Here is a 14367-nt window from a genome sequence, read left to right as displayed (position 1 = left end):
TAAATGCACTCAATGTAAATCCAGGACCATCAGGAATTCATTAAATAGATTCATGTCAGTTAGCAGTCATACATTGCAAACTTGGTGCCGGTGCTTTAAACTAAAGAGACCTTTTTCATTTGTTTTCTTAGCAGAGAATCTTAGCAATTTGCAAATGGGGAAACTCAGGCAATTAATCATAAGGAACTAACGATATTAAGTGCCTCAATGCAGGATTTGGACTGTTTGCATTAGGAGAGTGCAAAGTGAACCTTTATTCTTTAAACATGGTTATGGATTATTACACTACTGTTCAAATGCTCAACAAAGCATTTATTTGATCAAAAATACAGTAAAATTGTAATATTGAAAATATTACTAATTGTTTTTGTTTATTACATTTTAAAACCATTAAATATTATTCCTGTGATCAGAGCTAGCTGTATTTTCAGCATCATTACTCCAGTCTTCAGTGACTCGTGAGCCTTCAGAAATTATTCTAATATGCTGATTTGCTGCTTGAGAACCTTTCTTTTACTTCAATGTTGAAACAAGTTGCTGCTTAATATTTTTGTGGGAATTTGTCTTTTTACCTTTTTCATGATTTGTTTTTTAAATAAAAAAAATTACATTTGTAATGTTTTGTAAATTTATTAATATATATATTTTCTGTGACTTATCAATTTAATGCCTCCTTGCTGAATAAGTGTTAATTTCTTTCCAAAAAAGTCTTGAAGTTTTGAATGGTAACAGAAGTGACTTGCAGTCGATGAACTTAATCAATTGGTCACAGGGAGAGGAATGGATAGTTTATCAAAAAATGATAAAATACTGTCATTTCCTCTGCCTCATGTTGTACTAGACTTGCATGACTTGTGTACATATGTGGGAAAAGAAGATATTTTGAAAAATTGAGCTGGTTGCATTTAAAAGGATGCAAAAGCACAATAAAAGCTGACTGATGCGCTACATTCCATGTCTTTCTAAAGCCATATAATAGCGTTATCTGAGGAAGAGGCTAAGATTAAAGTCATAACTTTTTCAAGTCTTCAGACAACTTGGAAATAAAGTTTTATAGACGATATTCAAGTTACTTTTATGGTGCTTTTGTGTCATGTTTTTTTAAGCTTGACAGACTCCCCCATCTGTCACTGTTCATTGTAATTGCATGGAAGACTGCAAATGGGACATTTTCTTCAGAATTACTCCTTTTGTGTTCCACTGAAAAGAGTAAGTCCTACTGGGTTGGAACACAAGTCAATACTGACAGAGTTTTCGTTTTTTGGTGACCCATCCCTTTAAGTGTTCACATAATAAAAGTTAGTTTTTTTTACCATCAGTGACCATCTAGGGCTATTCTCACTTTCTTTACTTCTTTTTATCTCAGCCTACAGCACCTTTTATATAGTGGGATTGGTGCTGTCCATGCAGATCCCCTTCGTAGGCTTCCAGCCCATCAGGACAAGTGAGCACATGGCTGCAGCAGGTAAGTTCATTACTGTTGCTCATTTACACTGATTTAAAAGCAGCACTCTCAACTCAAATCCATATAGTCATGACGACAATCATTTACATCACATCCAATCAGCAGCAGTCCTTCATGACCGTGTGTGAGAGTCGAGTAAATGGGCTAATGGATCATTTGCGTTTGCAGGTGTATTTGCTTTACTTCAGGCTTACGCCTTTCTGCAGTATCTGAAGGACAGACTGACCAGGCAGGAGTTCCAGACACTGTTCTTTCTGGGCGTTTCTATGGCTGCAGGGGTGGTTTTCCTCACTGTTATTTACCTGACTTACACAGGTGAGTGTAAAAGGACAACAGCTGCATTTCATTTGTACTATTTAAAAATCTCTGAATAAAAATTGAATTTTGAACTAATTTTCAAAGTGAACTTCGGCCACAAATGGGACTTTTTTTTTTTTTTTCCTGCCAAAAATTCTGACTTAAAATAGGTCTTTGGTTGGATATTAGTTAGGGGAGAGTGGGGTAAACTGTGCATCCTTTTGGGCAAGGAGTAATATTTAAAATTAATATTCTAATATCAGATGATTGCAAACATCCTGAAATATAAGAAATGATCTATTACATACAAACATGAAAAAAAGATAGCCTTACCACCCACTCATCCTTTTTTAATTGTCTTTTAAACGTGTAATTCGGGAATGTGAACCATTTATACTATCATTTGGGTTTAAGATTTATAATAATCTTATCTATATGAGTCACACGATTATTCTCACCTAAGCTGCATTCATTTGATAAATACAGGAATAAAAGTAATATTAGGAAATATATTAAAATAGAAAAAGTTATTTTAAATTATAACATGTTAAATGTTGTTTTTTCTATGACAATGCTTAATTTGACTCCAGTCTTCAGTGTCACATGTTCATTCAGAAGTCTTTCGTATATGCTGATTTGTTGCTCAAAGAATATTTCTTATTATTATCAATGTTAAAAAATTCGTATTATTATCAATTTTGTAAATGGATTATGGTGAGGCCTATATAGATATTTAGTTACATGTTAAAAATGATGCCTTTTTTGATTTGATGGGTCTGGCACAGATTTATCCACTGACATATCTTACCCCACTCTCTATTGAAAGGTCTCAACAGTCATGGGAAGATTTTTTTTGTTTTTGTTTTTTAATTCCCCACTATTTTGCAAGATTGTCAGTAAATAGATTGCACCATAATAAATTGTCGCCCTGCTTGACTGATTTGCAGTTTATTTTTTCAGTGTAATATTAAAAAGGTTCAATGCTGTTTACTTGTCAGTTAGAGGACACAATGTTGATGGACTATGAAACACTTTTTTTCCCCCTCCTTCAACATATCACCCTTGATGGCATTGAGATGGCAATCTCTTTCATATTCTGTCCTTGTCTAAATCATCCAAACCAAGCAACTTTCAGTGAGGGAAGAAAAAAAAAAACATCCATGTCATCGCATCCAATGAAATAATCGCAGCCAATTCTCTAACTTCTCACCTGAATACAGCGTGACTTCATGACCTCAGGCTCTTAACACCACACCTCTGCCGGCATATATGAAGTCAGGGTGATTTGCTTGTATTCCCGTCGTACCTGAGGCTTTCATTAATCTTTCTACTGCAGGGTCTCGTCTGCAGAAGGCCTCTGAGATCTCATTAAACACTTCCCTCCGCTCACCACACTGCTTTTCAAACCGAGTGCAGTCTCACGGTGCAGATTAATTGAAAATGTTGCTGGCTGTATGTGTGGTATTAAGGTTCACTGGACGTAGTCCAAGCTCATCAGCGCCTCAGAAGCTGCTTGAAAGTGCTCTTGAGTCAGTAATGGTCGGGTGGTTTGCGTGTGCCTGTTATCGTTTAATCACTCTGTTGTGTTCTTGTGCTTTTCAGGGTACATTGCTCCTTGGAGTGGGCGTTTTTACTCTCTCTGGGACACCGGGTAAGAATGCTGAATAGTTCTGAACACTTTTCTGTTTTCTTTTTTTTGGGGTACTACTTGGTCGTATGAGTAGTTGCTAATAGCTCGTTAGCACACCCTGTTCAATGGCTTAACAACAAAAGAGCTGATTTTGTCACTGGCTCAAGTAGCGTGATTTATATCTGGAAGCAGGTTCTTAGACCGACTTAAATTATGTCTGAATAGCTTCATTCAGTTGATATTCTTTCACACCACCAATGAAACCCCGCTGCTAGTGCAAAAGCATGTGGCAAATTGTATGCCATTGACAAATTGAAATGGTTATTGTAAAAACATTTTTTTGAGGGATTAATAGAATTTAGTTTAATCTCACAAATCTTAAAGACCCCCTGTGGTGAAAATCAAGTTTTTAATGTTTATTTATGTCTATGTGGTGTTTCAATTATGCTTAAAGACAGACCTTGTGTGAATTCATCAGTCAACACCATTGCTGAGTATTTTCCCCCTTAAAACTGCAGTGAACCAAAATCCGTATCAAACACGCAGTTTGAAATCTACCTTGTTCTCTTCTATATACAAATATGTTGTATAAATTAGGGCTGTCAAACGATTAATCGCATCCAAAATAAAAGTTTGTGTTTACATAATATATGGGGGTGCACTATGTATAATTATTGTGTATATATATAAATATACACACACATGCATGTATATTTAAGAAAAAAATATTATTTATATATAGAATATTTATATATAAATCTATCTAAATCTATATACAGTACATGAAAATATTTCTTAAATATATACAAGCGTGTGTGTATTTATTTATATATATATATATATATATGTATATGTGTGTATATATATATATATATATATATATGAAATAATTATACACAGTGCACCCACATATATTTTGTATATTTTGTAAAAACAAACTTTTATTTTGGATGCGATTAATCATTTGACAGCCCTAGTATAAATATGTCATTTTGGTAATTAAAGATGAGTTTCAAGGGATTCAATTGACTACAGGGGGACTTAAAGAAATGTCTTGGTCATATTTCACCCCAGAATCATAATATAAATCACAATTTTTGATTTAATAATTTGGTTGAATCTCACGATATGTTTTGTCTGCTACAGTGGTATTGCTTTATAATGTGAGGTTAACTTCATATACAAGTTTAATATATAAACAATGTCTGGGTCACACTTTTTTTTTCTCCTTCAGGTGTTCATCACCATAATGTTTTTCTTTTCCCTTTTTTTTTCCAATAATTCTCATTACTGTAATATCGTGTTCTTTATTATTAAATGGGAATGTAGTTTAGCATAAATAATTGCACAACAGCCACATGTAATTATATACTTTTTTAGATTACATTACAATTTGATTGATTTGTTTGTATTCTAGAAATCAGATTTTGAGGGGAAATCTGCATAACTGTTCAGAAAATTGTCACAATGCCAAAAAATCTTATCGGTCATAAAACAAGGCTTGATATAAACAAAATCATATTGATTTTGATGCAAAATGAAAAGGGATCCAAACAAGACACACACATTTCCATTTAAAAACTAAAGAAGGTAAAATCCTGAACTGTTCAAGTAATTTGTTGCTTTTTTAGATATTTTATATCTGAAGAGTTCAGATGCTCTAAGTGCCATTGGAAATTTTCTTCTAAAATGATCATTTTTATCAAGCTTATATATTCAAGTTCAGTAATTTCACTTAAATGACAATTAATAGGTAATCCTCATTGCAATTTAAGTGAAATTACTGAACTTAAATATACAAGCTTGATAAAAATGATCATTCTAGAAGAAAAATTCAAATGGCACTTAGAAGCTTTTGCATCTGAACTCTTCATCTGTAGATCAAGACCTGGTCACATTTACTCTCTTAGCTGCATGAAAAAAATGGCTTATTTTAAAACTAATATATGTACACTGGAAGCTGAAAAAGCTAGAACATTCCCATCCCATTGCAATCAAGCTGTCACTGCAAGTGTTTGAGCTGTGCAGTTGAGTGCGAGTTCTCATGAAGCGTTCTAGTTTTGTCACATCACTCACTTGCAGTGTATTTTGGGTGTTACTAGAAGTATGGTGTAAGTTTCTGCTGTGACACAACTTTCCAGGACTTAAATTTGTGTATCATCACAAACAGAAGTGAAACAGATCAAACAGCTGTGGACCTTGAAACATGCTCATTAGGAGAGGTTGTCATTGCTGATAGGCCTGTATAGTAATCTTGATTATTTATTCAATTATTTTGGGAGCCCTGCCGGTATGGCAATGTATGTACCTTTTTACTTTGCAGCCACAAAAACCCATTTGCTTTTTGTTCTTTGCCCTCAGTGAAACGTCGCCCATCATAAATTCATAAATGTGTAACTCCCTTAAAGCAGCAGCTCTGCAGGGAGACCCACAGTCCTGTCGAGCTCTCGCTGTGCGCAGTCAGCCATCTGCGTTTCAGTCAGCACCTATTCGGAAGGTCAGGTCGCCAGATAATGATCACTAGAACACTGATAGTCACCAAAATTGAGTGCAGTAATGCAGCAACATTGAGAGGAAGAACAGCAGTGCAACTCTACAACAAGCAGGCCTGTTTTAGCACAAACTGAGAGGTTTTCGCTTGCCCAAAAGACATTGTTTAAAGGAGTAGTTCACTTTTTTTAAAAACTTTTGCTGATAATTTACTCACCCCCATGTCATCCAAGATGTCCATGTTTGTCTTTCTTCAGTCGAAAAGAAATTAAGGTTTTTAAAGGGTTAGTTCACCCAAAAATGAAAATTAAGTCATTAATTACTCACCCCCATGCTGTACCAACCCCGTAAGACCTTCGTTCGTCTTCGGAACACAAATGAAGATATTTTTGATTAAATTTGAGAGCTGTATAACTACCACATTGGCTCCTAAAGGACTGCCTCTTGACGGCCCAGAAAGTCAATGAAGAAAATGTTTAAATATCCCAAGTGACTACCGTGGCTCAACTATATGTTTATCAAGCGACGCGAATACTTTTTGTGCGAAAAAACAAACAAAAATAACGAGTTTATTCGACTATTTCTTTTCTTCCTTGTAGGCCAGAACGAGACTTCCTTAGATTTCCACGACGCATGCGCGAGAATTGCGATCTGAAGTAGTGTAAGCTGGTGTGAGCAGATCGCAATTCTCGCGCATGCGTCGTGGAAATCTAAGGAAGTCTCGTTCTGGCCTACAAGGAAGAAAATAAATAGTCGAATAAACTCGTTATTTTTGTTTGTTTTTTCGCACAAAAAGTATTCGCGTCGGAAAACATTCCAGAATTTTTCTCCATATAATGGACTTTACTGGTAACCAAACGGTTCAAGGTCCAAAAGACGGTTTTAATGCAAACTGTTCAAAGGGCTTTAAATGACTCCAGACGATGAATAAGGGTCTTATCAAGCGTAACGATCGCTCATTTAATAAATAAATAAATAACAAAGTTTAAGTTTTATAAGCTCAAATGGTCGCCTTGCTCTGTTCTGTGATGCACGTTCGTGACTCTCCTGTTCGAACTCGTTTAACTCTTTTTTTCGTGTCATTTGGTTCAATACGAATTGACTCGGGAAAAGATTCGTTCATTTTGGTCGTTGTAATCTTTCATTTTTGTTCTTCCTTTTTCTTTTTGTCTGACATCACCTGGGTTGTGCCAGCTTAGTTTTTTGATGTTAATGTGAGCTTCATTTGCAACATTTTTACATATCGCCATCCCTGCTTGTTATCCTCAGATATGCAAAGATCCACATCCCCATCATCGCATCGGTGTCAGAGCACCAGCCCACCACCTGGGTCTCCTTCTTCTTTGACCTGCACATCCTGGTCTGCACCTTCCCAGCAGGCCTCTGGTTCTGCATCAAGAACATCAACGATGAGCGAGTCTTTGGTGAGCAAGTGTAATGTCATTGCATTCACCAGAAGATGTGCCTGTGTTCAGTTCTTGCCTGTATTCATCCTTGGAATCATTTTAAGCCTTCGTTTATAAAAGCCTTCATAAAATAATGATCTATAGGATTAAAAGTATATGAAATGTCATCAGGGTAGATTCCATTGTCTTTTCTGTTAAATAAACAACTACATTTTGAGTCTCCAGAAGTGCGATTAAACATTCTCGAGCTTTAATCTCTCAGCAGGCTGTTTATTCTGAACAATATTAAAATGTGGTGAATGGTGATTGTATCCTGTTTTTTCTTGAACACTCTCTGCTATTTGATGTCTGCTGTGAGCATTTCAATTTGTGGAGGCGCTTGGGAACAGAATGCATTGAATTAGTCTCAGTCCCCAGACGAGTATGTTATTTTTCAATGGCTGTCATGGAGTCACTGAAGTCTTTCGGTAGAATAAACAAGGGAACTTGAACAGACGACATGTTGCTACGTGTTTAAAGGCCCACTTCCGTGTTTTTCGATTTCTCTCTGGAGTTATCCAGTACAGAACGATAAGCACTACACTGCAGTGCTACATTGTCTTCTGGAATCATAACGGCTGTTTTCTCCATTGCCCCCTAGTGGCTCTATATGCCATCAGCGCAGTGTACTTTGCTGGTGTGATGGTGCGTCTGATGCTGACACTCACCCCAGTGGTGTGTATGCTGTCAGCCATCGCCTTCTCCAGTGTGTTTGAGCACTACCTGGGCGACGATATGAAGCGCGAGAACCCGCCGGCTGAGGACAGCAGTGATGAGGACGACAAGAGGAATCAGGGGAACCTCTATGATAAGGTGAGTGAAGGGTCAAAGGTCAGGCCAAGGACACCTTGGTGGATAAAATGTAGCAGTTTTAAGCCTGCCTTACAAAAACGTGCATGGTACCAAATTAATGAATTTATATAATATATATAAAATATAATTGTTATTGTCATTGTTCATGCATTTAAATATTTATAAAACGTATCATTGTCCTTATGATTATTATTATGCTATATATTAAATATATAATGATGCTTTATTAATCAAATAATATAAACCTTTTAAATAAAATCGAAATGATGAGTATTATAGCTATTTTTGCATTTACATTTAATCATTTAGCAGACGCATTTGTCCAAAGGAAATTAATAGCAGTTGAAACGACGAAAGAACAACAATGTTTATTATATGTATATTATGTTTATTACAATCTTTGTGATTCCTCTTATGCCAATTAGTTTAAGAACTTTGTAATATTTGGGATATATAATATTGCAGCATTTTATGTAACTATTAATAACTAATATTTTAAATTGAATATAATAATAATAATAGTTAACAACTGTAATTACTTTTTGACAATAGTTTGAGATCGAACACCAGACCAGATTGCTTTATAGGAAATGCTTTGTTACTGGGAACAGAATGGTGATTGGTGGGTAGCTTGTTTGTAGCTCATCTGTATTTTGTTTGATTGGTGTGTCCATGTGCGTTTGCAGGCCGGCAAAGTCCGAAAGCACGTGTCGGAGCAGGACCGGCCGGAAGAGGGTTTGGGCCCCAACATCAAAAGCATTGTTACCATGTTAATGCTGATGCTCTTGATGATGTTTGCAGTGCACTGCACGTGGGTCACCAGCAACGCCTACTCCAGTCCCAGTGTAGTGCTGGCATCATACAACCATGACGGGTAAGAGCACCTTCATGTGGCTTTTTTTCTTGTTTAAAAGAAGAAATATTGGGAGTTATTGATTTTTCCTGATTCCAGGTCACGCAACATTCTGGATGATTTCCGTGAAGCGTATTACTGGCTCAGGCAGAATACAGATGAACACGCTCGAGTCATGTCCTGGTGGGACTACGGGTATCAGATAGCCGGCATGGCCAACCGCACCACGCTGGTGGACAACAACACGTGGAATAACAGCCACATAGCACTGGTGAGGACAGACATTACTATGGGGTCTGTTTTGCTATCATTTAAGATTAAATGTTGAAGAAGAAATGACCTGCTTTTGATATGGTATCGGAGCTCTGTCTCAGTAGCGCCATCTTGAGGACACTGAAAGACCGCCATCAATATTCTGTTCCTTGTGCAGGTCGGTAAAGCCATGTCCTCCAATGAGAGTGCAGCCTATGAGATAATGAAGTCCTTGGATGTGGATTACGTTCTGATCATCTTCGGGGGAGTGATTGGATACTCAGGCGACGACATTAACAAGTTCCTGTGGATGGTGCGCATCGCTGAGGGGGAGCATCCTAAAGATATCCGGGTCAGTGTCAATGTCAATCCTTGCTTTTGTATGTCCAGTGTGCTATAATTTTGAAATCATTATAGATTAGGGATGGGCAATTATATATAAATATATATTACAGCAATTTATAGTTTTCTTTTTTTCTGAGAATACTGTATTTGTAAAGGTAAGGGAATTGGTTGTTTTATTGCTTTATTGAATTTGTAATAAAGGAAAAGATTAGAGATGGCCAGGGATTTGTTTGAAGAGGAAAAAAACAAGGTCGGCTAAAAAAATATTAAATTTTATTTAACCCTCAAACCGTATTCACTTTATTGCCCTTAATCCTGTAATTGTGGACAAATGTGGGCACGGAGGACTCAGGTGTGATCCTAATTTTAATTTATTATAAATGTTATCACTGTCTTCGATAAAGTTTTGTCTATCCATTTATGGTGTTTTTTTTTTATTTATTTTGGGGGTATTTTTTGAATTTATTTACTTCAAAAAGTACCATATTTTCTATGTAAATTATTTCTATTTAAATGAATTACTATGTAGTTTTATTTTTTTCATTTTTTTAACTACATTAAAAAAAATCATTCCAATAAGTTCTTAGAGCTAAAACCTAAAGATGAAGTGACTTTGCTGTCACCTGGTGTCTTATTTTGGCTTATTTTAGAATGCTCTAAATTACAGTTTTTCCCATTCATTTCTATGGGTGCCCATTTTTGACCCAAATACAAGATTGAGTTTTGTTTTTTTTGTTTTTTCAAAAATTGAAAGCGTGTCACAAAAATTGTGTGTGTTCAGGAGGCAAACTTATAAATCTTATGAAAAAATAAATCAAAACTGTTTTGCCCACATTTGTCCAGAATACGGTTTTAGGTTTAATATCTAAAAAAAATGTTCAATAGCAATTATGATCTTTTTTTTTGTCTAATTAAAAATGTATAATTTTATTTGAGTATATTGTTTTTATTTTTACTTTATTTCCCTTTGTTGCTCAGAATAGTGTTTCTGTAAAGGTAAGGTTAGGGAACTAATTGTATTGTATCATGCAAGTTTTTTTTTTTTAGTCTAAGGTTCTGTTCATGTCATGTGACATTGTTTTCAACTAGGCCGGAAAACTGTTCATGCATTTTGGCTGTACATTTACATGACAAGTGCACGTTTTTGAAAACGAAACCATTATCACCACAGTGTTAACTGAAAAAATGTGAATTTGTGAAAACACGTTACTCAGTCCATGGGTGACATCGCCAACTACTGGCCTGGTAGCATAATACAGCATTTTTAATTGTTTTCGTGTATCCGTGTGAACGTTGACGACATTGTCATCTGTATGTGAAAAACTTTGGTTTGGGATTGAAAACAGAAACCAGTGCTTTTGTAGAAGTGCAGTAGAGCGAATGAGCTTCTCCGACAGGGTTTGATCATGCTGTTAGACTGTTACGTGAACTCTCTCTGAGATGCTGAATCTCTAAATGAATCCTCTTTAACGCTCCGCCGCTACTGCAATTAATAAAGCTTTATGTAACATTCACTGTCTTTTACAATACATTTCAAGACATTGATGGGTTTTCATGTCGCCCACAGTGAGAAATGTATATTCTACATAAATCATATGTTTGTGATATTTGCTGTTTTTTGAGGTGTCTTTTTGTTCTTTTGTAGGAAAGTGATTACTTCACACCACAGGGAGAGTTTAGAGTGGATAAGGCCGGCTCTCCCACCCTGCTCAACTGCCTGATGTACAAGATGTCTTACTACCGCTTTGGGGAAATGCAAGTGAGTAATGCTTCCTTTTAATTCAGGTGGTCTATACATTAATTGTGTTGCTGATCCTTTAACTATCACCATTGTGCCCTTCTGATAGTGTAGTAATGTGTGTGTGTGTGTATATAGATCAAAACTAACAGCAAACACCTCTCCCACAGCTGGACTTCCGCACACCCCCTGGATTTGATCGGACACGGAACGCAGAGATCGGCAACAAGGACATCCGTCTGAAACACTTGGAGGAGGCGTTTACCTCTGAGCACTGGCTGGTGCGCATCTACAGGGTGAAGAAGCAAGAGAACCGACAGGCTCTGGACCACAAGCTCCGCAACATCGCAGCCAAGCAGAAGTACACCTCAAAAAAGGTTCCTCCCTCTAGATTCCATTAGAACAGCATCATTATTTAATGATGTGAGACTGTGGAACTTGAGAGTTTTTAATACGTAAAAGAATTAAAGCTTAATAGGGGCATTTGTAGTCATTTTCCGGAATGTTCTTAATTGATGGGCTTGAATGATTAATCAATCATTTATTTAACACAAAATGTTTGTTAAAGGGATAGTTCTGTCATTTACTCACCATCCAGTTGTTCTTAACCTGAATTGGCTTTATGCACAGCTGCACTACTTCCTGAACTTCAGCCAGCTCCTTGTTTCCTGTCTGGCATTATTGGACAAACTTGATTAATTCAGGTGTGCCTGACCTCAGTAATTAGACACACCTGAATTAATCAACTTTTGTCCAATAATGCCAGACAGGAAACAAGGAGCTGGCTGAAGTTCAGGAAGTAGTGCAGCTGTGCATAAAGCCAATTAATTTCTTTCTTTTGCTGAACACATATTAAGTTCTTTTCAAGAATATGGCTTACCAAATAGTTGATGGACCCCATTGACTTCCATAGTATTTTTCCCACATGTGTCCATCAACCGTTTGGTTACGGAGAATCACAATTTTTTTTGTGTGGGTAAAAAGGAGATTGTAATTCTACGATTCTGAAAAAACAAAAAAAATCATTAGAACTATTGACAATATTGATTGCTTTGGTTCATTTAAAAATATTTATTTGAACAAAATAATTTGAATGCGAGTCAATTTCGATTTAGCGTTTGTGAATAAATCTTTAAAATGAATGATTCAATGACAAACCTTTTGAAACACATTTGTCGCCACTTCCTGGCATAATAACAGAATTTAACTTTTTTTTTTTTTCTTTTGGGTGAACTATCCCTTTAAGGTCTACCACGTAGTCTTTTAAATAATACGTAAAACATTTAATTAATCAAATAAATTTTTATTAAATAGTAGTTATACAATTGCCTGTTATGATCGGTTATTTCAAGTGTATTTAACTTGTTTGTTTTCTTGGTTCACAGACAGCCAAAAGGAAGAGGGGATACATCAAAAACAAGTTGGTTCTGAAAAAAGGCAAGAAACTGAATAAGAAGTCTGTTTAGCTATTGAATGAAAACGTTAAGAATGGAAAAAGGAAAACAAAAGACAAGGACAAGTGCAACTAGTAAGTAATCCACCAATCAAAAAGAAGAACAAACATGTTGTCTGGCGCCGCCCACCTGAGAATGTTTGATTGGAGGCTGTAGGTCCTGCGATTGCCGTGATGATGCGGAGGATCCATGAGCGTTTGGAGGATGGGGATCTGCACCGCAGTTTTAATCTGACAACTCTGGACTTAATTTGGTCTTGTGTTCTTTTTTTTTTTCTTTTTTTTTTTTGCTTTTTATTTTGTACTTGAATATGCTGGTGAAGAGAGAGAGCTGCCCGTGTCTCAAACAGCAGGCACAATTTTTGTGGTACAGTTTGATATAATACAACCGAATGCTAAAACAACCAACTAATATGAATTCATTAAGCTCAGTGAACCTTGGAGCACCAAAGAGATTTTTTTTTTGTCTTGTCAGAGCCTGTGATAAATTGTTACCTTTTGATTATAAAAACCAATTAAAAATAAAGTCTGAGGAAAATGGAGCCGTCTGCAGTGCGACAGCCCCTAAAATGCTCTCTTGGTTTTAACTGTTATCTGACAAACCCGGTTTCTATGTGACAATGCAGTGGGTTCTTTGTGGCTCTGAATTGGGGGATGGGGGTTCTCCTTTTTTTTCTAAGGCAAACACTGCAAAGGACTCGATTATCAGTAAATGTTTAACTGTTGTGGTGATTTTTGAATATAATTTTGTTTGTTACATAATTTTGAATGTTTTTGGTTTGTTTTTCTATTTGGTTGTAAGATTTTATGCAATAATTCTAAATTCAAATGAAGAAGAATCCGCTTTTATTTTCTTTATTGCTCATGTGTTTTGTCCAGAGGGGGCGCTGTGGCTTGGCATCTCCTGTTCACACATTTGCGAAGATCAGATGTTTTTTTTTGGGCCAATTAGAAATCTAAATTTTTCCCCCTCTTCCTAAACAACTGTCTGCCAGGACAAAGAGTGAATTGAATTAGTTGTAGGTTTATTAAAATGCTGCATTACTAGCCTGAATGCACTTTGTCTTAGTTCACCTTAATGTGGATCCACTACTGAGTAGCATGCAGGTGGAGAGTGCTTATTTTTAGTGTGAATATTCCATTTTTTTTTTTAACATTATAACATCCAATGGGTTTTCTTTGATTTCTGGGCTGCCATTTAAACTTTTCCCCTCTTTGTTTTCTGCCTTTCTGGTTTTCAACCCTACGCGTATTCCTTTTGCTTCATTTCTTTCTTTCTTTTTGTAAGATAATTAGAAGGAAATTTTTTTTCCCCTCTTCTCCACAACATATCCATATTATTCTTCTCAGAGGGCTCTGAATCTTAAGAGAAGGTATTTATTAATAAGAATGAAGTTGAGAAGAGGAAGCTATTCATCCTGAAATGCAAAAACTGTATTTGTTTTCTTTTTCAAGTGAAATTTATTCCATAAATTGTAAAATAAAGTTAAAAAAATAATTAAAAAGAGCGAGAGAAAGGCAAAGATGCTGTTTGTGAGAATGAGTTTATGCCATTTGTGATTAAAAGAATTAATGAAAGAATTTGC

The 14367-nt window shown here is 36.0% G+C and overlaps 1 protein-coding gene across 1 annotated transcript in view; it reads left to right on the top strand.

Annotated features, from left to right (window-relative positions):
• Positions 1-13323, top strand: part of stt3b (STT3 oligosaccharyltransferase complex catalytic subunit B) — a 51711-nt gene extending 38388 nt beyond the window's left edge. Inside the window, exons 6-16 of the mRNA XM_039650818.2 lie at positions 1367-1465; positions 1634-1780; positions 3365-3413; positions 7152-7306; positions 7929-8140; positions 8827-9014; positions 9093-9264; positions 9424-9597; positions 11236-11349; positions 11499-11705; positions 12714-13323. Coding sequence (XP_039506752.1) covers positions 1367-1465; positions 1634-1780; positions 3365-3413; positions 7152-7306; positions 7929-8140; positions 8827-9014; positions 9093-9264; positions 9424-9597; positions 11236-11349; positions 11499-11705; positions 12714-12794 — 1598 coding nt within the window. The 3' untranslated portion in view covers positions 12795-13323. The remainder of the gene's footprint in view (positions 1-1366; positions 1466-1633; positions 1781-3364; positions 3414-7151; positions 7307-7928; positions 8141-8826; positions 9015-9092; positions 9265-9423; positions 9598-11235; positions 11350-11498; positions 11706-12713) is intronic.
• The last annotated feature ends 1044 nt before the right edge of the window (positions 13324-14367 follow it).

This window comes from Pimephales promelas, chromosome 12, assembly GCF_988280905.1.
Source record: "Pimephales promelas chromosome 12, fPimPro1.hap1.1, whole genome shotgun sequence".
In the NCBI taxonomy this organism is placed as follows: Eukaryota; Metazoa; Chordata; class Actinopteri; order Cypriniformes; family Leuciscidae; genus Pimephales; species Pimephales promelas.
The sequence above is the reverse complement of the archived record's forward strand: the minus strand, read 5'-3'. Positions and strand labels throughout refer to the sequence as shown.